At 39.0% G+C, this 25075-nt stretch overlaps 1 protein-coding gene across 2 annotated transcripts in view; it reads left to right on the forward strand.

Moving 5' to 3' along the window:
* RRAGB (Ras related GTP binding B) overlaps positions 1 to 25075 on the forward strand; it is a gene marked incomplete at its 3' end in the record, with an annotated part of 57464 nt that overhangs the window by 26073 nt on the left and 6316 nt on the right. For both annotated transcript variants that reach the window (XM_079727864.1, XM_079727865.1), the window contains 3 exons: positions 17312 to 17534; positions 20388 to 20483; positions 22652 to 22774. In XM_079727864.1, the coding sequence (XP_079583990.1) occupies positions 17312 to 17534; positions 20388 to 20483; positions 22652 to 22774 (442 nt within the window). The remainder of the gene's footprint in view (positions 1 to 17311; positions 17535 to 20387; positions 20484 to 22651; positions 22775 to 25075) is intronic.

A 25075-nucleotide genomic window follows, 5' to 3' on the forward strand; every position in this document is an offset into this window, starting at 1 on the left:
TTTCTTCATGGTTCTGTTATAGAAGGTTGTATGATTCTAAGAATTTGTCCATTTCTTCTAGGTTGTCCAATTTGTTGGAATATACTGTTCATAGTATTCTCTTATAATCCTTTGTATTTCTGTGGTATCTTTTGTTACTCTTCTCTTTTATTTCTGCTTTTTTTAATCAGGATTTTCTCTCTTTCTTCTTTGTGAGTCTAGCTAAAGGTTTGTCAGGTTTTTTTATCCTTCAAAAGAACCCACTGTTAATTTCATTGACCTTTTCTCTAGTCCTTTTAGTCTCTATTTTATTTATATCTGCTCTGACCTTTGTTATTTACTTTCGTCTACTGATCTTGGGCTTTGTTCTTCTTTTTCTAGTTCCTTTAGGTGTAAAGTTATTTATTTGAGATTTTTCTTGTTTCTTGAGGTAGGCCTGTATTACTATAAACTTCCCTATTTGTGCCACTTTGCTGGATCACATAGATTGTGGTATGTCATATTTTCATTTGCCTTCAGGTAGTTTTCGATTTCTCCTTTGATTTCTTCATTGACCCAATATTGTTCAGTAACATGTTGTTCAGTCTCCAAATATTTGTTATTTTTCCAGCTTTATTTTTGTAGTTGATTTTAGTTTCATACCATTGTCAGAAAAGATGCTTGATATGATTTCAGTCTTCTTAAATTTATTGAGCCTTGTTTTGTGTTACAACATATGGTCTATCTCTCAGAAACTTCCATGTGCAGAAAGATTTGTATTCTGCTGCATTTCAATGGAATGTTCTGTACAAATCTATCAAATCCATCTGGTCTGATATTTCATTTAAGGTCAGTGTTTCCTTCATTTAAGGCCATCTGTCTGGATGATCTATCCATTGATGTAAGTGGGGTATTGGTGTTAAAGTTCCCTACTATTATCACATTGCTGTCAATTTGTTTTCTTACTTCTGTTAATAATTTCTTTATATATTTTGGTGCTCCCATATTAATCACTGTTATGTCATTTTTATCTCTTACTACCCTTTTTCGGCTTGAAGTCCATTTTGTGTGATATGAGTATGGCTACACCCACTTTGTTTTCACTGACATTTGCTAAGACTATCGTCTTCTGTCTGTTTACAAAAAGCCTATAGATCTGAGGTGAATCTCATGGAGGCAGCACAGAGTTGAGTATTGTTTCATAATCTCTCCAGCTACTGTGTGTCTTTTGATTGGTGAATTCAGTTCATTTACATTTTGGGTGATTATTGATGGATGAGTACTTAGTACTGCCATTTTATCTTCTGATTTCTGTTTGTTCTATACTATCATTGTTTCTTTTTTTAACATCTTTATTGGAGTATAATTGCTTTACAATGTTGTGTTAGTTTCTGCTGTACAAGATTTGTTAATGTATATATGTCAGTGCTGCTCTCTCACTTCGTTCCAGCTTACCCATCACCCTCCCCATGTCCTCAAGTCCATTCTCTGTGTCTGCTTCTTTATTCCTGTCCTGCCCCTAGGTTCGTCAGAACCATTTTTTTTAAGATCCCATATATATGTGTTAGCATATGGTATTTGTTTTTCTCTTTCTGACTTCACTCTGTATGACAGACTGTAGGTCCATCCAGCTCACTAAAAATAACTCTATTTCATTTCTTTTTATGGCTGAGTAATATTCCATTGTATATATATGCCACATCTACTCTATCCGTTAATCTGTTGATGGACACTTAGGTTGCTTCCATCTCCTGGCTATTGCAAATAGAGCTGCAATGAACATTTTGGTACATGTCTCTTTTTGAATTATGGTTTTCTCAGGGTATATGCCCAGTAGTGGGATTGCTGGGTCGTATGGTAGTTCTATTTATATGTTTTTTAAGGAACCTCCATACTGTTCTCCATAGTGGCTGTACCAATTCACATTCCCACCAGCAGTGCAAGAGTATTCCCTTTTCTCCACACCCTCTCCAGCATTTATTGTTTCTAGATTTCTTGATGATGGCCATTCTTACTGGTGTGAGATGATATCTCATTGTAATTTTGATTTGCATTTCTCTAATGATTAATGATGTTGAGCATTCTTCCATGTGTTTGTTGGCAATCTGTATATCTTCTTTGGAGAAATGTCTATTTAGGTCTTCTGCCCATTTTTGCATTGGGTTGTTTGTTTTTTTGATATTGAGCTGCATGAGCTACTTCTGTATTTTGGAGATTAAACCTTTGTTATCTGCTTCGTTTGCAAATATTTTCTCCCATTTGGTGGATTGTCTTTTCGTCTTCTTTATGGTTCCTTTGATGTGCAAAAGCCTTTAAGTTTCATTAGGTCTCATTTGTTTATTTTTGTTTTTATTTCCACTTCTCTAGGAGGTGGGTCAAAAAGGATCTTGCTGTGTTTTATGCCATAGAGTATTCTGCCTATGTTTTCCTCTAAGAGTTTGATAGTGTCTGGCCTTACATTTAGGTCTTTAATCCATTTTGAGTCTACTTTTGTGTTTGGTGTTAGGAAGTGTTCTAATTTCATTTTTTACATGTACCTGTCCAGTTTTCCCAGCACCCTGTATTGAAGAGACTGTGTTTTCTCCATTGTATATTTGTGACTCCCTTATCAAAGATAAGGTGACCATATTTGTGTGGGTTTATCTCTGGGCTTTCTATCTTGTTCCATTGATCAGTATTTCTGTTTTTGTGCCAGTACCATACTGTCTTGATTACTGTAGCTTTGTAGTATAGTCTGAAATTAGGGAGCCTGATTCCTCCAGCTCCAGTTTTCTTTCTCAAGAGTGCTTTGGCTATTCGGGGTCTTTTGTGTTTCCATACAAATTGTGAAATTTTTTGTTCTACCTCTGTGAAAGATGCCATTGGTAGTTTGATAGAGATTGCATTGAATTGTAGATTGCTTTGGGTAGTAAAGTCATTTGCACAGTGTTGATTGTTCTAATCCCAGAACGTGGTATATCTCTCCTTCTTTTTGTATCATCTTTAATTTCTTTCATCAGTGTCTTATAGTTTTTTGCATACAGGTCTTTTGTCTCCTTAGATAGGTTTATTCCTAGGTATTTAATTCTTTTTGTTGCAGTGGTAAATGGGAGTGTTTCTGTATTTTCTCTTTAAGATTTTTCATCCTTAGTGTATAGGAATGCCAGAGATTTCAGTGCATTAATTTTGCATCCTGCAACTTGGCCAAATTCATTGATGAGCTCCAGCAGTTTTCTGGTAGCATCTTTAGGATTCTCTGTGTATAGTATCATGCCATCTGCAAACTGTGGCAGTTTTATTTCTTCTTTTCTGATTTGGATTCCTTTTATTTCCTTTTCTTCTCTGATTGCCGTGGCTAAAACTTCCAAAACAATGTTGAATAATAGTGGTGCAGGTGGGCAACCTTGTCTTGTTGCTGACCTACGAGGAAATGGTTTCATTTGTTCACCATTGAGAATGATGTTGGCTGTGGGTTTGTCATATATGGCCTTTATTACGTTGAGGTAAGTTCCCTCTATGCCTACTTTCTGGAGAGATTTTATAATAAATGGGTGTTGAATTTTGTTGTAAGCTTTTTCTGCATCTATTGAGATTATCATATGTTTTTTCTCCTTCAGTTTCTTAATATGGTGTATCACGTTGATTGATTTGCATATATTGAAGAATTCTTGCATTCCTGCAATAAACCCCACTTGATTATGGTGTATGATCCTTTTAATGTGCTGTTCGATTCTGTTTGCTACTGTTTTGTTGAGAAATTTTGCATCTATGTTCATCGGTGATATTGGCCTGTAGTTTTCTTTTTTTGTAAAATCTTTGTCTAGTTTTGGTATCAGGGTGATGGTGGCCTCATATAATGAGTTTGGGAGTATTACTCCCTCTGCTATATTTTGGAAGCGTTTGAGAAGGTTAGGTGTTAGCTCTTCTATAAATGTTTGATTGAATTCACCTGTGAAGCCATCTGGTCCTGGACTTTTGTTTGTTGGAAGATTTTTAATCACAGTTTTAATTTCATGCTTGTGATTGGTCTGTTTATATTTTCTATTTCTTCCTGGTTCCATCTTGAAAGGTTGTGCTTTTCTAAGAATTTGTCCATTTCTTCCATGTTGTCCATTTTATTCGCATATAGTTGCTGGTAGTAATCTCTTATGATCCTTTGTCTTTCTGCAGTGTCAGATGTTACTTCTTCTTTTTCATTTCTAGTCTTGTTGATTTGTGTCTTCTCCCTTTTTTCCTTGATGAGTCTGGCTAACGGTTTATCAATTTTGTTTATCTTCTCAAATAACCCGCCTTTAGTTTTATTGATCTTTGCTATTGTTTCCTTCATTTCTTTTTATTTCTGAGCTGATCTTTATGATTTCATTCCTTCTGCTCACTTTGGGGTTTTTGTGTTCTCCTTTCTCTAATTGCTTTAGGTGTAACATTAGGTTGTTTATTTGAGATGTTTCTTGTTTCTTGTGGTAGGGTTGTATTGCTATAAACTTCCCTCTTAAAACTGCTTTTGCTGCATCCCATAGGTTTTGGATCATCATGTTTTCATTGTCATTTGTTTCTAGGTATTTTTTTATTTCCTCTGAATTTTTTCAATGATTTCTTGGTTATGAAGTAGTGTATTGTTTAGCCTCCATGTGTTTGTATTTTTTACAGTTTTTTTTTTTTTACTGTAATTCATACCTAGTCTCATAGTGTTGTGGTTGGAAAAGATACTTGACATGGTTTCAATTTTTTTAATTTACCCATGCTTGATTTTACTGAAGATATGAATCTATCCTGCAGAATGTTCCATGAGCACTTGGGAACAAAATATATTCTGTTGTTTTTCAATGGAATGTACTATAAATATCAATTAAGTCCATCTTATCTAATGTGTCATTTAAGACTTGTGTTTCCTTATTTGTTTTCATTTTGGATGATCTCTGTTCATTGGTGAAAGTGAGATGTTAAAGTCCCCTACTATTGTTGTTACTGTCGATTTCCCCTTTTATGCCTGTTAGTATTTGCCTTTTGTATTGAGGTGCTCTTATGTTGGGTACATAAATAGTTAGTTGTTTTCACTTCTTCTTAGATTGATCCCTTGATCATCATGAGTGTCCTTCTTTGTCTCTTGTCTGTATTTTAAGACTATTTTGTCTGATATGAGAATTCCTGCTCCAGCTTTCTTTTGATTTCCATTTTCATGGAATATCTTTTTCCACCCCTTCAGTTTCAGTCTTTATGTGTCCCTTGGTCTGAAGTGAGTCTCTTGTAGGTAGCATATATATGGGTCTTGTTTTTGAATCCGTTCAGCCAGTCTATGTGTTTTGATTGGAGCATTGAATCCATTTACATTTAAGGTAGCTACTGACATGTATGTTCCTATTACCATTTTCTTAATTGTTTTGGGTTTGTTATTGTAGGGCTTTTCCTTCTCTTCTGTTTCCTGCCTAGAGAAGTTCCTTTAGCATGTGTTGTAAAGCTGTTTTGGTGGTGCTGAATTCCCTTAGCTTTTGCTTGTCAGTAAATATTTTAATTTCTCTGTTGAATATGAATGACATCCTTACTGTGTAGAGTCATCTTGGTTGTAGGTTTTTCTCTTTCATCACTTTAAATATGTCCTGCCACTCCCTTCTGGCTTGCAGAGTTTCTGCTGAAAGATCAGCTGTTAACCTTATGGGGATTCCATTCTATGTTATTTGTTGCTTTACCCTTGCTGCTTTTAGTATCTTTTCTTTGTATTTGATTTTTGATAGTTTGATTAATATGTGTCTTGGCATGTTTCTCCTTGGATTTATCCTGTATGGGATTCTCTGCGCTCCCTGTACTTGATTGACTATTTCTTTTCCCATGTTAGAGAAGTTTTCAACTAGAATCCCTTCAAATATTTTCTTAGACCCTTACTTTTTCTCTTCTTCTTCTGGGACTCCTATAATTCGAATGTTCGTGTGTTTTTTTTTTTTTTTTTCCTTCTTCTTTTTTTTTTTTTTTTATTAGTTTCTGCTTTATAACAAAGTGAATCAGTCATACATATACATCTGTTCCCACATCCCTTCCCTCATGCATCTCCCTCCCTCCCACCCTCCCCATCCCACCCCTCCAGGCGGTCACAAAGCACCGAGCTGATCTCCCTGTGCTCTGCGGCTGCTTCCCACTATCTATCTACCTTACGTTTGGTAGTGTATATATGTCCATGCCTCTCTTTCCCTTTGTCACAGCTTACCCTTCCCCCTCCCCATATCCTCAAGTCCATTCTCAAGTAGGTCTGTGTCTTTATTCCCGTTTTACCCCTAGGTTCTTCATGACTTTTTTTTTTTTTAATTCCATATATATGTGTTAGCATACGGTATTTGTCTTTCTCTTTCTGACTTACTTCACTCTGTATGACAGACTCTAGGTCTATCCACCTCATTACAAATAGCTCAGTTTCGTTTCTTTTTATGGCTGAGTAATATTCCATTGTATATATGTGCCACATCTTCTTTATCCATTCATCCGATGATGGACACTTAGGTTGTTTCCAGCTCCGGGCTATTGTGAATAGAGCTGCAATGAACATTTTGGTACATGTCTCTTTTTGATTTATGGTTTTCTCAGGGTATATGCCTAGTAGTGGGATTGCTGGGTCATATGGTAGTTCTATTTTTAGTTTTTTAAGGAACCTCCATACTGTTCTCCATAGTGGCTGTACCAATTCACATTCCCACCAGCAGTGCAAGAGTGTTCCCTTTTCTCCACACCCTCTCCAGCATTTATTGTTTCTAGATTTCTTGATGATGGCCATTCTGACTGGTGTGAGATGATATCTCATTGTAGTTTTGATTTGCATTTCTCTAATGATTAATGATGTTGAGCATTCTTTCATGTGTTTGTTGGCAGTCTGTATATCTTCTTTGGAGAAATGCCTATTTAAGTCTTCTGCCCATTTTTGGATTGGGTTGTTTGTTTTTTTGCTATTGAGCTGCATGAGCTGTTTATAAATGTTGGAGATTAATCCTTTGTCAGTTGCTTCATTTGCAAATATTTTCTCCCATTCTGAGGGTTGTCTTTTAGTCTTATTTATGGTTTCCTTTGCTGTGCAAAAGCTTTGAAGTTTCATTAGGTCCCATTTGTTTATCTTTGTTTTTATTTCCATTTCTCTAGGAGGTGGGTCCAAAAGGATCTTGCTGTGATTTATGTCATAGAGTGTTCTACCTATGTTTTCCTCTAAGAGTTTGATAGTTTCTGGCCTTACATTTAGGTCTTTAATCCATTTTGAGCTTATTTTTGTGTATGGTGTTAGGGAATGATCTAATCTCATACTTTTACATGTCCCTGTCCAGTTTTCCCAGCACCACTTATTGAAGAGGCTGTCCTTTCTCCACTGTACATTCCTGCCTCCTTTATCAAAGATAAGTTGGCCATATGTGCGTGGGTTTATCTCTGGGCTTTCTATCCTGATCCACTGATCTGTCTTTCTGTTTTTATGCCAGTACCACACTGTCTTAATTACTGTAGCTTTGTAGTATAGTCTGAAGTCAGGGAGCCTGATTCCTCCAGCTCCGTTTTTCGTTCTCAAGATTGCTTTGGCTATTCGGGGTCTTTTGTTTTTCCAAACAAATTTTGAAATTTTTTGTTCTAGTTCTGTGAAAAATGCCAGTGGTAGTTTGATAGGGATTGCATTGAATCTGTAGATTGCTTTGGGTAGTAGAGTCATTTTCACAATATTGATTCTTCCAATCCAGGAGCATGGTATATCTCTCCATCTATTTGTATCATCTTTAATTTCTTTCATCAGTGTCTTATAATTTCCTGCATACAGGTCTTTTGTCTCCTTAGGTAGGTTTATTCCTAGATATTTTATTCTTTTTGTTGCAATGGTAAATGGGAGTGTTTTCTTGATTTCATTTTCAGATTTTTCATCATTAGTGTACAGGAATGCCAGAGATTTCTGTGCATTAATTTTGTATCCTGCTACTTTACCAAATTCATTGATTAGCTCTAGTAGTTTTTCGGTAGCATCTTTAGGATTCTCTATGTATAGTATCATGTCATCTGCAAACAGTGACAGCTTTACTTCTTCTTTTCCAATTTGGATTCCTTTTATTTCCTTTTCTTCTCTGATTGCTGTGGCTAAAACTTCCAAAACTAGGTTGAATAAGAGTGGTGAGAGTGGGCAGCCTTGTCTTGTTCCTGATCTTAGTGGAAATGGTTTCAGTTTTTCACCATTGAGGACAATGTTGGCTGTGGGTTTGTCATATATGGCCTTTATTATGTTGAGGAAAGTTCCCTCTATGCCTACTTTCTGGAGGGTTTTTATCATAAATGGGTGTTGAATTTTGTCGAAAGCTTTCTCTGCATCTATTGAGATGATCATATGGTTTTTCTCCTTCAACTTGTTAATATGGTGTATCACATTGATTGATTTGCGTATATTGAAGAATCCTTGCATTCCTGGAATAAACCCCACTTGATCATGGTGTATGATCCTTTTAATGTGCTGTTGGATTCTGTTTGCTAGTATTTTGTTGAGGATTTTTGCATCTATGTTCATCAGTGATATTGGCCTGTAGTTTTCTTTCTTTGTGACATCCTTGCCTGGTTTTGGTATCAAGGTGATGGTGGCCTCGTAGAATGAGTTTGGGAGTGTTCCTTCCTCTGATATTGTTTGGAAGAGTTTGAGAAGGATGGGTGTTAGCTCTTCTCTAAATGTTTGATACAATTCGCCTGTGAAGCCATCTGGTCCTGGGCTTTTGTTTGTTGGAAGATTTTTGATCACAGTTTCAATTTCAGTGCTTGTGATTGGTGTATTCATATTTTCTATTTCTTCCTGAGTCAGTCTTGGTAGGTTGTGCATTTCTAAGAATTTGTCCATTTCTTCCAGGTTGTCCATTTTATTGGCATAGAGTTGCTTATAGTAATCTCTCATGATCTTTTGTATTTCTGCAGTGTCAGTTGTTACTTCTCCTTTTTCATTTCTAATTCTACTGATTTGAGTCTTCTCCCTTCTTTTCTTGATGAGTCTGGCTAATGGTTTGTCAATTTTGTTTATCTTCTCAAAGAACCAGCTTTTAGTTTGGTTGATCTTTGCTATCGTTTCCTTCATTTCTTTTTCATTTATTTCTGATCTGATCTTTATGATTTCCTTCCTTCTGCTAACTTTGGGGGTTTTTTGTTCTTCTTTCTCTAATTGCTTTAGGTGCAGGGTCAGGTTGTTTACTCGAAATGTTTCCTGTTTCTTAAGGTGGGATTGTATTGCTATAAACTTCCCCCTTAGAACTGCTTTTGCTGCGTCCCATAGGTTTTGGGTCGTCGTGTCTCCATTGTCATTTGTTTCTAGGTATTTCTTAATTTCCTCTTTGATTTCTTCAGTGATCACTTCGTTATTGAGTAGTGTATTGTTTAGCCTCCATGTGTTTGTATTTTTTACAGATCTTTTCCTGTAATTGATGTCTAGTCTCATAGCATTGTGGTCGGAAAAGATACTTGATATAATTTCAATTTTCTTAAATTTACCAAGGCTTGATTTGTGACCCAAGATATGATCTATCCTGGAGAATGTTCCATGAGCACTTGAGAAAAATGTGTATTCTGTTGTTTTTGGGTGGAATGTCCTATAAATATCAATTAAGTCCATCTTGTTTAATGTATCATTTAAAGCTTGTGTTTCCTTATTTATTTTCATTTTGGATGATCTGTCCATTGGTGAAAGTGGGGTGTTAAAGTCCCCTACTATGATTGTGTTACTGTCGATTTCCCCTTTTATGGCTGTTAGTATTTGCCTTATGTATTGAGGTGCTCCTATGTTGGGTGCATAAATATTTACAATTGTTATATCTTCTTCTTGGATCGATCCCTTTATCGTTATGTAGTGTCCTTCTTTGTCTCTTCTAATAGTCTTTATTTTAAAGTCTATTTTGTCTGATATAAGAATTGCTACTCCAGCTTTCTTTTGATTTCCATTTGCATGGAATATCTTTTTCCATCCCCTTACTTTCAGTCTGTATGTGTCTCTAGGTCTGAAGTGGGTCTCTTGTAGACAGCATATATATGGGTCTTGTTTTTGTATCCATTCAGCCACTCTGTGTCTTTTGGTGGGAGCATTTAGTCCATTTACATTTAAGGTAATTATTGATATGTATGTTCCTATTCCCATTTCCTTAATGGCTTTGGGTTCGTTATTGTAGGTATAGTCCTTCTGTTGTGTTTCTTGCCTAGAGAAGTTCCTTTAGCATTTGTTGTAAAGCTGGTTTGGTGGTGCTGAACTCTCTCAGCTTTTGCTTGTCTGTAAAGGTTTTAATTTCTCCATCAAATCTGAATGAGATCCTTGCTGGGTAGAGTAATCTTGGTTGCAGGTTTCTCTCCTTCATCACTTTAATTATGTCCTGCCACTCCCTTCTGGCTTGTAGAGTTTCTGCTGAGAGATCAGCTGTTAACCTGATGGGGATTCCCTTGTGTGTTATTTGTTGTTTTTCCCTTGCTGCTTTTAATATGATTTCTTTGTGTTTAATTTTTGACAGTTTGATTAATATGTGTCTTGGCGTATTTCTTCTTGGATTTATTCTGTATGGGACTCTCTGTGCCTCCTGGACTTGATTAACTATTTCCTTTCCCATATTAGGGAAGTTTTCAACTATAATCTCTTCAAATATTTTCTCAGTCCCTTTCTTTTTCTCTTCTTCTTCTGGAACCCCTATAATTCGAATGTTGGTGTGTTTAATGTTGTCCCAGAGGTCTCTGAGACTGTCCTCTGTTCTTTTCATTCTTTTTTCTTTATTTTGCTCTGCATCAGTTATTTCCACTATTTTATCTTCCACCTCACTTATCCGTTCTTCTGCCTCAGTTATTCTGCTATTGATCCCATCTAGAGTATTTTTCATTTCATTTATTGTGTTTTTAATCGATGCTTGATTCATCTTTAGTTCTTCTAGGTCCTTGTTAACTGTTTCTTGCATATTGTCTATTCTATTTCCAAGATTTTTGATCTGGGAAATAGAATCTTGGATCAGCTTTACTATCATTATTCTGAATTCTTTTTCAGGTAGACTGCCTATTACCTCTTCATTTGTTAGGTCTGGTGGGTTTTTATCTTGCTCCTTCACCTGCTGTGTGTTTTTCTGCTTTCTCATTTTGCTTATGTTACTGTGTTTGGGGTCTCCTTTTTGCAGGCTGCAGATTCGTAGTTCCCGTTGTTTTTGGTGTCTGTCCCCCGTGGCTAAGGTTGTTTCAGTAGGTTGTGTAGGCTTCCTGGTGGGGGGGACTAATGCCTGTGTTCTGGTGGTTGAGGCTCGATCTTGTCTTTCTGGTGGACAGGTCCACGTCTGGTGGTGTGTTTTGGGGTGCCTGTGGCCTTATTATGTTTTTAGGTAGCCTCTCTGCTAATGGGTGGGGTTGTGTTCCTGCCTTGCTAGTTGCTTGGCATAGGGTGACCAGCACTGTAGCTTGCTGGTCGTTGACTGAAGCTGGGTGCTGGTGTTGAGATGGAGATCCCTGGGAGATTTTCGCTGCTTGATGTTATGTGGAGCTGGGAGGTCTCTTGTGGACCCGTGTCCTGAAGTTGGCTCTCCCACTTCAGAGGCACAGCACTAACTCCTGGCTGCAGCACCAAGAGCCTTTCATCCACCCGGCTCAGAATAACAGTGAGAAAAAGTAGAAAGAAATAATTAGTAGAAGAAAGAAAGAGAGATTGAAAGAAAGGAAGAAGGGAAGAAAGGAAGGAAGAAAGAAAGAAAGGAGGCAGGGAGGGAGGAAGGATGGAAAGAAAGAAGGAAAGAAAGGAGGGAGGGAGGGAGGAATGAAAGCAAAAGGAAGAGTGAATGGAAGAAGGGAGGGAGGGAGGAAGGAAAGAAAGAAAGAAAGACAGGAGGGAGGGAGGGAGGAAGGAAAGAAAAAGAAAGTGGAAAGAAGAAGGGTGGGAGGGAGGGAGGGATGGAGGAAAGAAAAAGAAAGAAGGAAAGGAGGAGTGGAGGGAGGGAGGGAGGAAGGGAAGGGAGGAAAAAAAGAAAGAGCAGGTAAAGTAAAATAGAATAAAGTATGAAATATAGTAGCGTTATTAAAATTAAAAAGTAATTATTGAAAAAAACACGGACCGATAGAACCCTGGGACATATGGTGGAAGCAAAGCTATACAGAGAGAATCTTACACAGAAGATTACACATACACATTCACAAAAAGAGAGCAGGGGGAAAAATCAAAAATCTTGCTCTCCAAGTCCACCTCCTCGATTTGGGATAATTCGTTGTAAAAAGAGGAAAAGGGCGAAAAGTCTGAAATCTTGCTAAGTCCACCTCCTTAATTTGAGATAATTCGTTGTAAAAAGAGGAAAAAAGGGGGGAAAGTCTTAAATCTTGTCCTCAAAGTCCACTTCCTCAATTTGGGATGATTCGCTGTCCATTCATGCACTCCACAGACGCAGGGCACATCAAATGGCCCGTGGAGCTTTAATCCGCTGCCTCCGAGGAGGCTGCACAGAGAGATTTCCCTGTCTCTTCTCTACTCTCACAACTCCCGGGTCTCAGCCTTGGACCTGGCCCCGCCTCTGCGCGTAGGTCGCCGGAGGGCGTCCGTTCTTCGCTCAGACAGGACGGGTTTAAAGGAGCCGCTGATTCGGGGGCTCTGGCTCACTCAGGCAGAGGGGAGGGAGGGGAATGCCCTCTCCTCGCGCACCAGGCAACAAAAGGGAAAAAAGTCTCTTGCCTCTCCGGTAGCTCCAGACCCTTTCCCCGGACTCCCTCCGGGCTAGCACTAACCCCTTCAGGCTCTCTTCCTGCCGCCAGCCCCAGTCCTCTCCCTGCGCTCCGAAAGCCGATACCCGAGCCTCAGCTCCCAGCCCCGCCCGCCCTGGCGGCCGAGCAGACAAGCCTCTCGGGCTGGTGTGTGCCTGAGGGCACCGATCCTCTGTGCCAAAATCTCTCTGCTTTGCCCCCCACACCCCTGTTGCTGTGCTCTCCTCCGCTACTCCGAAGCTTTCCCCCTCCGCCACCTGCAGTCTCCGCCCTCGAAGGGGCTTGTAGTGTGTAGAAACCTTCCCTCCTTCACGGCTCCCTCCCACTGGTGCAGGTCCCGTCCATATCCTATTGTCTCTGTTTATTCTTTTCTTCTTTTGACCTACCCAGGTACGTGGGGAGTTTCTTGCCTTTTGGGGGGTCTGAGGTCTTCTGTCAGCGTTCAGTAGGTGTTCTGTTGGAGTTGTTCCACGTGTAGATGAATTTCTGATGTATTTGTGGGGAGGAAGGTGATCTCCGCGTCTTACTCTTCCGCCATCTTCCCAAACTCCCTGTTCGTGTGTTTAATGTTGTCTCAGAGGTCTGTGAGCCTGTCCTCAATTCTTTTCATTCTTTTTTCTTTATTCTGCTCTGTGGCAGTTATTTCCACTATTTTATCTTCCAGGTTACTTATCCATTCTTCTGCCTCAGTTATTCTGCTGTTGATTGCTTCTAAAGAATTTTTAATTTCATTTATTGTGTTGTTCATCATTGTTTGTTTGCTCTTTAATCCTTCTAGGTCCTTGTGAAAGTTTTTTTTTTTTTGCATTTTCTACCTTCTGTTTCCAAGATTTTGGATCATCTTTTCTCTCATTACTCTGTATTGTTTTTCAGGTCGACTGCCTGTTTCCTCTTCATTTGTTTGGTCTGGTGTGTTTTTACATTGCTCCTTCATCTCATGCATTTTTCTCTGTCTTCTCTTTTTTTTTTTTAACTTACTGTGTTTGGGGTCTCCTTTTTGCAGGTTGCTGGTTCGTAGTTCCCGTTGTTTTGGTGTCTGCCCCCAGTGGGTGACGTTGGTTCAGTGGCTTCTGTAGGCTTCCTGGTGGAGGGGACTGGTACCTGTGTTCTCGTGGGTGGGACTGGATCTTTTCTTTCTGCTGGGCAGGGCCATGCCCGGTGGTGTGGTATGGGTTGTCTGTGAACTTTGTATGATTTTAGGCAGCCTCTCTGCTAATGGGTGTGCTTGTGTTCCTGACTTGCTAGTTGTTTAGCATAGGTTGTCCAGCACTGTATTTTGCTGGTTGTTCAGTGGAGCTGGGTCTTTGCATTGAGATGGAGATCTCTGTGAGAGCTTTCATCGTTTGATATTAAGTCGGGCTGGGAGGTCTCTGGTTGTCCAATGTCCTGGACTTGGCTCTCCCACCTCTGAGTCTCAGGCCTGACACCCAGGTGGAACACCAAGACCCTGTCAGCCACACGGTCGTTTCTGTGCTGCTTCCCTGCCAGGAGCATCCCAATGTGGTGACCAACTCAGTCTCCAACTTCCCTTTCCTCAGGACGGTCTCACTGTTTCTTTTTCCTTGTGTTTTTGTCTTCCATTTTTGTTTGGTGGTTTTCTATGATATTTTTCTCAGTTTCCTCATTTTCTTTTGTGTCTCTGTTCTAGATTTATGTTTTGTAATTAACATGAAGTTTGTATCAAATGTCACATAGATAAATAGTTTTTTTCTGCTGATAGCATCTTATCTTCATTTAACTGTATGGTTTTCCTCTTCCCCTTTTGTGTTTTTGTTGTCTCAATCTTTCCCTTTTTACATTGTAAGTTTGTTACCAAATTGAAGTAGCTATAGTTATTTTTTCTGCATTTTCTCTCTTTTTTAACCTTTATACTGTAATAAAGTGTTTAAGAACCTTTTCTGGTAAATAGTTGAAATTTTCTGATTTTGTCTGTCTATCACCTTACTGCAAGCTTTGTGTACTTTTGTCTTTGTTTCTGGTGTACGACCTCTGTTCAACATCTCTTGTAAGGCAGGTCTAGTGTTGATGAACTGCCTCAGCTTTTGTTTGTCTGTGAATGTCTTTACTTCTCCTTCATATCTGAATGATAACTTTGGTGGATATAGTATTCTTGGGTGACAACTTTTATCTTTTAGTATTTTGATAATGTCATTCCATTCCCACCTGACCTGTAGAGTTTCTGCTTAGAAATCTGCTGATAGCCTAATTTGGGTTCCTTTGTAGTTCACCATTTTTTTCTCCCTGGCTGCCTACAAAATTGTTTCTTTGTCATAGACTTTTGGCAGTTTTAATATGTGTCTTGGAGAAGGTCTTTTTGCATTGAGGTAATCACGTGTTCTCTTAGCTTCATGGACTTGTATATCCAGTTCCTTGCACAGTTTAGGAAATTCTCAGCCATTATTTGTTTAAATAAACTCTCTGCTCCCTTCTCCCTCTTTTCTCCTTCGGTGATGTCCATCATCCTAATGTTGCCCTACCTAAGAGTCAGATAGCTCTTGTAGAATTTCCTCATTTTTTTGCATCTTATTTTTCTTTCCTCTTCTACTTGTATCTTTTCTAGATTTCTATCTTCACACTCACTAATTCTCTCTTCCATATGGTCTGCTTTATTTCCAGTGCTTTTTAATGCATTCTTTATCTCATTTATTGAGTTTTTCAGCTCCAGAATTTTAGTTCTTTTTTTTTTTTTAGTTTCAACCTTTTTGGTAAAGCATTCCTGTTTATTAATTTTACTCCTGAGCTAATTGATGTGCCTTTCTGAGTTTTCATGTAGCTTGTTGAATTTCTTCATGACAGCTATTTTAAATTCTCTATCAGATCACATTATTCTGTGACTTTAACTTCGGTTTCTGGAGAATTGTCATTTTCTTTTTGTGGTGCGGTGTTACTGTGCTTCTTCATGGTACTTCCTTCTGCCAGATCATGTGAAGTGAGACAAGTTAGAGATTAAGGGTCTTTTCTTTATCCATAGGTGGCACTATAGCACAAGTTTTTGGTTTCTCTTACCTGAGCTGCCTCTGTCAGAGGTGTGCCCCCTGTCCCAACTCTCATTATCACTTCTGGTGTTTTCATGGTCATTGGCAGCTTGCTTCTGCCTATGTCACTGGCAGAAGCTACCTGGTTCACCTGGATGGTGGGTTCTTCCCTTGCTTCCAGGATCCTCTGAGTCACAGGCTCAGCCACCACAGGGGGAAGGGGTGGAGGGAGCCAGGGTCATACCAGTGCTTCTTCCCTATCTGGTTTTCTAAGGTTCTTAGGCTCTGCCACTGCTGGTGGGAGAGCAGAGGGGCTGGAGACTTGGGCACCTCAGTGGCTGGAGGGACAGGGCCGCAGGCCCCATTCCCACTGCTGTACAGTTAGATGTGGCCATGGGTGCCACTGCAGCCAGGAGACTGTTGTTGTGTGTGCTGTCTGCTCTGCTGCTACCAGGTTCTCTGGGGCTGCAGGCTTAGCTGCCATGGCCAGAGGGCCAGGATTATAGACACTACCTCTACCATTCCTTCAGTTCTGCCTCCTCTATCTGTTCCAGTCCATCCACCTTTAGATGTACAGGTGTGTGGAATACTCTAGCATCCTGGTGTGTTGGACAAAAGTACCTTTGTTGAGTTGTGAATGTTTTAGTGGTTGTAGATTGAAGGGGAGAGACAGAGGTAGCTTTTCATTCCACCATATTGTTGATGCCACCCCTTGATTTTTTTGTTTAGGACAGAACACTACTGTATTCTTCTAGCCAGCTGGCAATTGAGAATTTCTTGGGAAGCAGCACACAGCCTAAGGAGCAAAGAGCAACATTCTGCTAAAAAGTTAACTTGGAGCCATTTTCATATAGTTTAGAGTGTTTGACTAATTATTCATTCAGTAAATATTCATTGAGCAACTACTCTGTGGCAAGCTCTGTGCTAAAAGCTGGGAAACAATGTCAAACTGTAACAGACATGGTCCTTACCTTCATGGAGCTTGCCGTCTAGGGGATTGAATGCCACTAATTAAAAACTCACACAAATATGTATAATATCACACTTGTAGTGAGTGTTAAAAATAAAACCAATGTGTTAGTATAATTGCCTATGGTGACTAGATTTGCCCAAGTCAGTGAGGTCAGGGATATTTTCTGTGAGGAAGTAAGAATTGAACTGAAATCCAGTGGAACAAGTAGGAGTTAATTAGGTATAAAAGTAAGGGGAGGGCTTCCCTGGTGGCGCAGTGGTTGAGGGTCCGCCTGCCAATGCAGGGGACGCGGGTTCGTGCCCCAGTCTGGGAGGATCCTGCGTGCCATGGAGCGGCTGGGCCCGTGGGCCATGGCCGCTGAGCCTGTGCATCCGGAGCCTGTGCTCCGCAGCGGGAGAGGTCACAACGGTGAGAGGCCCGCGTACCACCAAAAAAAAAAAAAAATTAAGGGGATAGATTGTGAGACAGAGTGTAAAGCAGGTGTAAAGGCCCCTCGGTGGATAGACCATGGGCCACTAGAACTGAGGGAAGGTCAAAGTATATTTGGAACACAAGGAGAGGAGCAAAAGGTGGCACAAGATGTGGCCTTAGAAGTAAGAAGATGAGGCCATTCTAATTTGCTATCATTTTCCCTTTAATTTGAAGCTTTAGGATTATCTTTCACACTGATTAAGCCAACAAAAATAGATCGTAAATAGGAGTAATTAAGTGATGACTTGCTTATTACCTAGATTTTTTTTCCTACTAGACAGGACACCTTCATGGAAAATTATTTCACCAGCCAACGAGACAACATCTTCCGTAATGTGGAGGTTCTGATTTATGTATTTGATGTGGAAAGCCGAGAACTGGAAAAGGACATGCACTATTACCAGTCATGCCTGGAGGCCATTCTGCAGAATTCTCCAGATGCCAAAATCTTTTGCTTGGTGCATAAAATGGATCTGGTACAGGAGGATCAACGAGACCTGGTAAGAAATAGAAAGGGTGGTGCACCAAATAATTGACATCCTTTGTAGACTTCTTCTGTAGGGATATAGGTAAATTTGTACCATTCTTTTTAGGAAAAAAAAAATCTCAGCATAAGCTTTCAAAATGAAGTTGACATTTGTTTTTAAAAACACTTATAAACAGGGCTTCCCTGGTGGCGCAGTGGTTGAGAGTCCGCCTGCCGATGCAGGGGGCACAGGTTCGTGCCCCGGTCCGGGAAGATTCCACATGCTACAGAGCGGCTAGGCCCGTGAGCCATGGCTGCTGAGCCTGTGCGTCCGGAGCCTGTGCTCCGCAACAGGAGAAGCCACAACAGTGAGAGGCCCATGTACCGCAGGGGAAAAAAAAAAAAAGCTTTGGGGCTTCCCTGGTGGCACAGTGATTGGGAGTCCGCCTGCCAATGCAGGGGACGCGGGTTTGTGCCCCGGTCCGGGAGGATCCCACATGCTGTGGAGCGGCTGGGCCCGTGAGCCATGGCTGCTGAGCCTGCGCGTCTGGAGCCTGTGCTCCGCAACAGAGAGGCCCCAGCAGTGCGAGGCCCGCGTACCAAAAAAAAAAAAAAAACCTATAAACAAATGTTCCATGGTGGTAAGGGAAATATAATGTTCACTTAGCAAATAATCTTCAAATTTGGGAAAGGATCCTGACTGTGTGATATCACTAAGCAGCTTTATGTATTTTTAAAATATATTTGCTACCACTGTTTTACTGTCCTTTAGAGCAGGCAGTTACTGTCAAGGCCAGAAGACCCACCAGGGGTGAGATAAAGAAAGGTCATAGCTCACTAGGTTGACCTAGGAAACTGGTATGCACCAATTCAAATGCCAACTATACTGTGTTAGGCACAATGCCAAGGCCCTCATAATTGCACTGATATGGTATATTTTCTTTTCTAGCATGGGAGTTGGTACACATAAATTTAAACCAGAAAAGACACAGTAGAAAGGGCAAACTCCTAGCTAGCTATGAGACCCCAGGACTGGCAAGTCACAAATAGAGTCTAGCTTTAGTTTGCTCCATATAAAATAAGAGGATTGGATTTTAAAGTCTAAGCTGAAAGAGAAGATCCTCTATTTCCAAGGGTAAAGTTGAGGAAAGCAGTTTTAGAATATGCTGGTGATGTAGAAGAATACAGTTCCTCTTTGGGTTGGAACCTAGGAGTCTAAGGATCCCCTTTAACTTAAGAATTTTTTGGTAATAACTGTGGTCAGGAATACTTTTTTTTCCATAATTAGTTACAGGATTGCCTTCAGTGTTCCAGTATTTGAGTATGTTTTGGTGTTTCTAGATTAGCTTACAGGCTTTCAGAAACCACTTGACAGGGTTCCGTATTTGACTCTGAAAAGGACTTTTGAGTATTCTTTTTAATTCCTTCTTCCTCTCACTACGTATCAATTCTGTTTTAATTCCGCAGAAAATTCTGTATGTAGCTTGATCTTGAGCTTGTGAGGGGTTTGTTATTATTACTGTTTTTTGTTTTGTTTCCCTGGCCCAATTTGCAACAGAAAAACCTAGAGCATTCCAATAAATGACCTCCTTATGGATTTTTTAATTACTTGTAATTTTTAGTGATCAACATATTGTTTTCGAAATGCTTATGTAAATATCCCCAAAGATACATTAATGTTCTTTGTGGGATTTTAAGCTTAATTAAGAAAAGTATACTCTCTTTCATTAAAGTTTCAGACTTGGAGGTTTTGGAATAAAATGGCTAGGGTGCTTCCCTGAATATCAGTTTCAAGCAAGATAGGTGTTTCCCTCTATGTGTGTGTATTAGTCAGGGTTCCTCAGAGAAACAGAACCAATAAGAAGTGTGTGTGTGTGTAGAGAGAGAGAGAGAGTGAGAATAAGAGAGAGACTGATTACTTTTAAGGAATTGACTCATGTGATTGTGGAGGCTGGCAAGTCTGAAATCTGCAGGGCCGACTGATAGGGAGAGACCCTTGTTGCAGCTTGAGTCAGAAGGCAGTCTGGATGGCAGAATTCCCTCTTCCTGGGGAATGGCAGTCTTCTTCTCTTAAGGCCTTCAACTGGTTATATAAAGCTTACCCATATTATGGAGGGGGATCTGCTTTACTAAAAGTCCACTGATTTAAATATTAATCTCATCTAAAAAATACCTTCATAGCAACATCTAAATTGGTGTTTAACCAAATGTCTGGGTATTGTGGCCTAACCTAGTTGTTGCATAAAATTATCCATCACAGTGTGAACAGTGCACTCACTATAAGCCCACCCAGTCCTGGAAAATATCTGTGTATGTGTTTATATTTGTATAAATAGATATTTTTCCATGTATATATGGGCATATAGATAGATAGATACATAGCCAAGAATAGATATTTGTGTGTAAGGCGTTGTTATATCTATGTAGCCAAATAAATACAGTCCATACAGAAATAATATATGTGTATGCATGTGTGTATGAGAGTAAGATATCTACAAAAGTTGAAGTATTTTGATTTATAAAATCTTGATATTGGTATAGATATCTTAAAAATGACCCAGATTGGATTATTTGGAATGTTAGATATATTTTATTAAGATTCCTCTGTATGGTAAATTTTATTTTCCAGCATAGTGTTCTCAGTGAGTACTCAGAACAAGCAGCACAGTCCTGAAGAATTCTAGTAGCTGTTGCACTTTGTAGACCTGACTTGAAATCATTTCTGCCATCCTAGTCTGTAAAGTAACGTACACATTTAAAAATTCCTCTGAGGAAAAACGAAATGCCCCTGTTTAAAATATGCTAAAATATTACACCTCAGATTTTGCAGTGAGAGGGGAGAGCTGTTAGTTATATGCTGACCAGTATGTTGGTCTATTTACTTCAGATTTTTAAAGAGCGAGAAGAAGATCTGAGGCGTTTGTCTCGCCCATTGGAATGTTCTTGCTTCCGAACGTCTATCTGGGATGAAACTCTCTATAAGGTGTGTATGTTTCCCTGAGTTCTCTCATTTAAAGAGCATGAAAAAAAAAAGCTAGAAGGTTATTATCAAAACTAAAAGATTTTAAACTCTTTCATAGCCATCTAGATGTGTTGAGCCAAAAGAAGAAATAATCTACAATAAATTGTTTGAAAAATACCCAATTTAACCTTAAGAAATTTTGGGTTTGATCTTAGATTGGGTCGACATACCTATCAGATCACACTGAATTAACCCAGTTTGGTCCTGATTAATTTGATACAGATCTTCATGACAGTAGAGGTTTCACTGGCCATCATCCATTTTGACCTGTTGTGGTCTCAGTGCTGACTGGAATTGTATCTAATATTCAGGTACCTCTACAGGATATAAGCTAGTCTGCCTAAGTTTGGATGGCAATAGAAGAACAATATTTAAGGGAGAGATTGGAGAAGGGAGTCTTAGAATGGGATATGTTATTTCTAGAGTATGATAGCTTCAACTTTCATGCCAAATTAGAGACTAGCATTGTTTCAACCAGAGAGATTGTTCCCATTGGTGGAATGGATGCTACACTACTTGTAGTAGTTGTAGAGGTTACAAACAATAGCTGTGTTATGGATGAAGCTGAAATTACCTTATTGGCACATGGGCTCCTTATCCTGCTTCCTCCCTTTCTCCCACTGATTTAGTGATTTGAAAGACTGGCTCCTTTTGGGTCCTCCTGTGGTCAGACTGCTTCTGGTATCCATTGACAAGTCTGGGTAGGAAAGCATCCTTCTCTGTGACTTGTAGCTACAGCCTCAGTGTCAACTCCATCTGACAAGTATCTACAACCAAAAGCACAGAAACCTGATTTGCCAAGGAGAAAAACAATTGGACTTTAAACATAGCCACTGATTTATTTTTTTAACTAATTCATTTTTCCCCCAATATGTTGACCCAGCCTCGCTCTAATAACAGATCATTTTGAGATACCTATCTAGGAAATACTGTTCTAGATTAATTTGGGCCGAATTTCTCTCAAAGCCTTATTCCCATAGAACAGGTAACCGTGAATAAGGATGGACATGACGCACTGATAAGAACCAACTGCGGTGTGAAGGATGGCAATACATAACACGACCAAAGACAATTGGCTAATCACAACACTGCTGTGAGTGACAATGTCTCTGCTGTGGTTAGCTTTGGTGCCTTCTCCAAGGTAAATTCAGCAGTGACATTAACACCGACCTGGGAACTTGGAACCTGAACCCCCATGCCTAAGTAATAAAACTAATTGGAACAGAGACATGGCTCTACTCTCTCTTACATCAACGTTGCATAGAGCTGACATAAATTTTTATATTAAGTTTTATTCTACAAACACTCATTGCAATCTGCTTGATGCTGTTGGATGCACAGATGGCTAAGACCAGGTTCCTGCCCTCTAGTAGGGGAGAGAAGAACATTGTACACCTAACCAGACAAATTGGAGCGAAATTGAAAGAAATATTATAATGAAAATTCAAATAAAAGAGCCTTAAGAGAATAGAGGGAGGGTGTGGTTAATTTCAACTCCTTATTTTAGTCATACTCCTCTGGATGAAGTCAGTTTTAGGCAAACACGCAGTGGACTGTTTTTAATTCAATTGGATCAATAATTTATAAAGCTGACAATAAGCCTTTTGGAATGATAATGACACTAATTTCTCTTGTAATTTCTATTGTATGTTATCCCATTGAAGGGAGGGGTCATTTTTCTACGTGGCTCTGATATTTTCATAAAATTGATTCTTAGATGTATGTTAAATATAGCATTATTAGGTTCTGATCTTTAGAGCAATCTACACTATTGGACTTACATATCTGTTTGAATGGCTGGATTAGAAGTTCTTTAGCCCAGTATATCAGAGTTTTCAACTTCCCTAAGGCAATATGATGGAATTAAATATTTGTTTATTTTTAATTATCAATGGAAAGAAGTATTTTACAAAAGTGTTTGAAACTTTAAAAAATCCAACTGAAGGATAAAAATCAAATATTATCTTCATTTTCTCACTTCGTTTGTGTTATACTTGTTGCCAGAATTTGTTTGGGACTCAATTGTCACCATATTTTGCTGTCTGTATGTTATAGTATACTTACTCATTTGCAAAGATCTGGGACTGGCTACCTGTTAGTAATATTACACTGTGCTTCTGTTCTGTTAGGCTTGGTCCAGCATTGTTTATCAGCTGATTCCCAATGTTCAGCAGCTGGAAATGAACCTAAGGAATTTTGCTGAAATTATTGAGGCTGATGAAGTGCTTCTATTTGAGAGAGCCACTTTTCTGGTGAGAACTTTCTGCTTTGCAGATGTACTTCATACTCACCTTCTTCTATTCAGCAACGGAGAATATGTTGCCACTTTCAGGAAGAACCTTTTTCCCTCTTGTCATTACTTCACCATGCATAGCCTTATTTACAAAGTAGTATTGTCAGCAAGTAACTTGAAAGAAGTTATTTGGTGCGTGGATCTTTAGTAATTAGTAAAACTTAGATGTTTGCAGGTAAGCCTTACTATAGAGTTTAGATTATTTTTGTGAATTCGTTCATTTGTGTTAAAGAATTCCTATTTCCTATTGACTTTTATTATGAAATGATGGGTATTTTTCTTTGAGTTTAAAGCTTTTAACATGGAAGAGATGTAATGGTCAACTCAGTGACGTAGCTAAGAGTTCAGATGGGGAGGTGAAAGGGCAAAGAGGTATGTTGGTATTTTTATTTTTCTTATAAATTTGGCTTAACAATGATATTAGCACCTGTATTTGGCCATGAGGGGGTATGCAAAACCCAATATTATATTTATAAGTAAAATTTTTAAATAACTAATAAAAATTGACTTGAGCTGTCACAAAGCACTGCTTAAGTAATTGCTGATCAGCTTAACAAATATAACTCTAAGAGCAGCTCACAGTAAGTAATTGGTTTCTGAGCTCTACCAGTGCTTCATGATTTTAGACACATTTCTTGCTTTTTTTGTTTTTTACATACACACGTATCCTTTTTCAAATTCTTTTTTCATTTAAGTTATTACAGAATATTGAGCAGAGTTCCCCATGCTATACAGTAGGTCCCTGTTGGCCATCTATCCTAAATACAGAAGTGTGTATGTCTCAATCCCAAACTCCCAATCTATCCCTACCCCCACCCTTTGCCCCTGGCAACCACAAGTTCCTTCTCTAAGTCTGTGAGTCTGTTTCTGTCTTGTAAACAAGTTAATTTGTATCATTTATCTTGGATTCCACATATAAACAATATCATATGATATTTGTCTTTCTTTGTCTGACTTACTTCACTTAGTATGATAATCTCCAGGTCCATCCATGTTGCTGCAAATGACATTATTTCATTCTTTTTAATGGCTGAGTAATATTCCATTGTATATATGTACCACATCTTCTTTATCCATTCATCTGTTGATGGACATTTAGGTTGCTTCCACTGTCTTGGCTATTGTAAATGGGGCTGAAATGAACATTGGGGTGCATGTATCCTTTCAAACCATGTTTTTCTCCGGATATATGCCCAGGAGTGGGATTCCTGGATCATATGGTAGCTCTAATTTTAGTTTTTAAAGTAATCTCCATACTGTTCTCCACGGTGGCTGTACCAATTTACATTCCCACCAACAGTGCAAGAGGGTTCCCTTTTCTCCACACCCTCTCCAGCATTTATTGTTTGTAGACTTTTTGATGATGGCCGTTCTGACTGGTGTGAGGTGGTACCTCATTGTAGTTTTGATTTGCATTTCTGTAATAATTACTGATGTTGAGCATCTTTTCATATGCCTCCTGGCCATCTGTATGTCTTCTCTGGAGAAATGTCTATTTAGGTCTTCTGCCCATTTTTTTATTGGGTTGTTTGTTTTTTTTCATACTGAGCCACATGTGTTGTTTGTAAATTTTGGAGATTAATTCCTTGTCTGCTACATCGTTTGCAAATATTTTCTCCAATTTTATGGGTTGTCTTTGTGCTTTCTTTATGGTTTCCTTTGCTGTGCAAGAGCTTTTGAGTTCAGTTAAGTCCCATTTGTTTTTTGCTTTTTGTTTTTTAATTTCCATTACTCTAGTATTCCATTACTCTTGCTGCAATTTATGTCAGAGTGTTCTGCCTATGTTTTCCTCTAAGAGTTTTAGAGTATCCAGTCTTACATTTAGGGCTTTAATCCATTTTGAGTTTATTTTTGTGTATGGTATTAAAGAATGTTCATTTTTTTTACATGTAGCTGTCCAGTTTTCCCAGCACTATTTATTGAAGAGACTGTCTTTTCTCCATTATATAGTCTTGCCTTCGTTGTCATAGGTTAATTGACCATGGTGTGTGAGTTTATTTCTGGGCTTTCTACTCTATTCCATTAATCTATATTTGTTTTTGTGCCAGTTCCATACTGTTTTGATGACTTTAGCTTTGTAGTATAGTCTGAAGTCAGGGAGCCTGATTCCTCCAGCTCCGTTTTCTTTTCTCAAGATTGCTTTGGCTATTCGGGGTCTTTTGTGTCTCCAAATTTTAAGATTTTTTGTTCTAGTTCTGTGAAAAATGCCCTTGGTAATTTGATAGGGATTGCATTGAATATATAGATTGTCTTGGGTAGT

The sequence above is a fragment of the Hyperoodon ampullatus genome (genome assembly GCF_949752795.1).
Source record: "Hyperoodon ampullatus genome assembly, chromosome: X".
NCBI lineage: Eukaryota > Metazoa > Chordata > Mammalia > Artiodactyla > Ziphiidae > Hyperoodon > Hyperoodon ampullatus.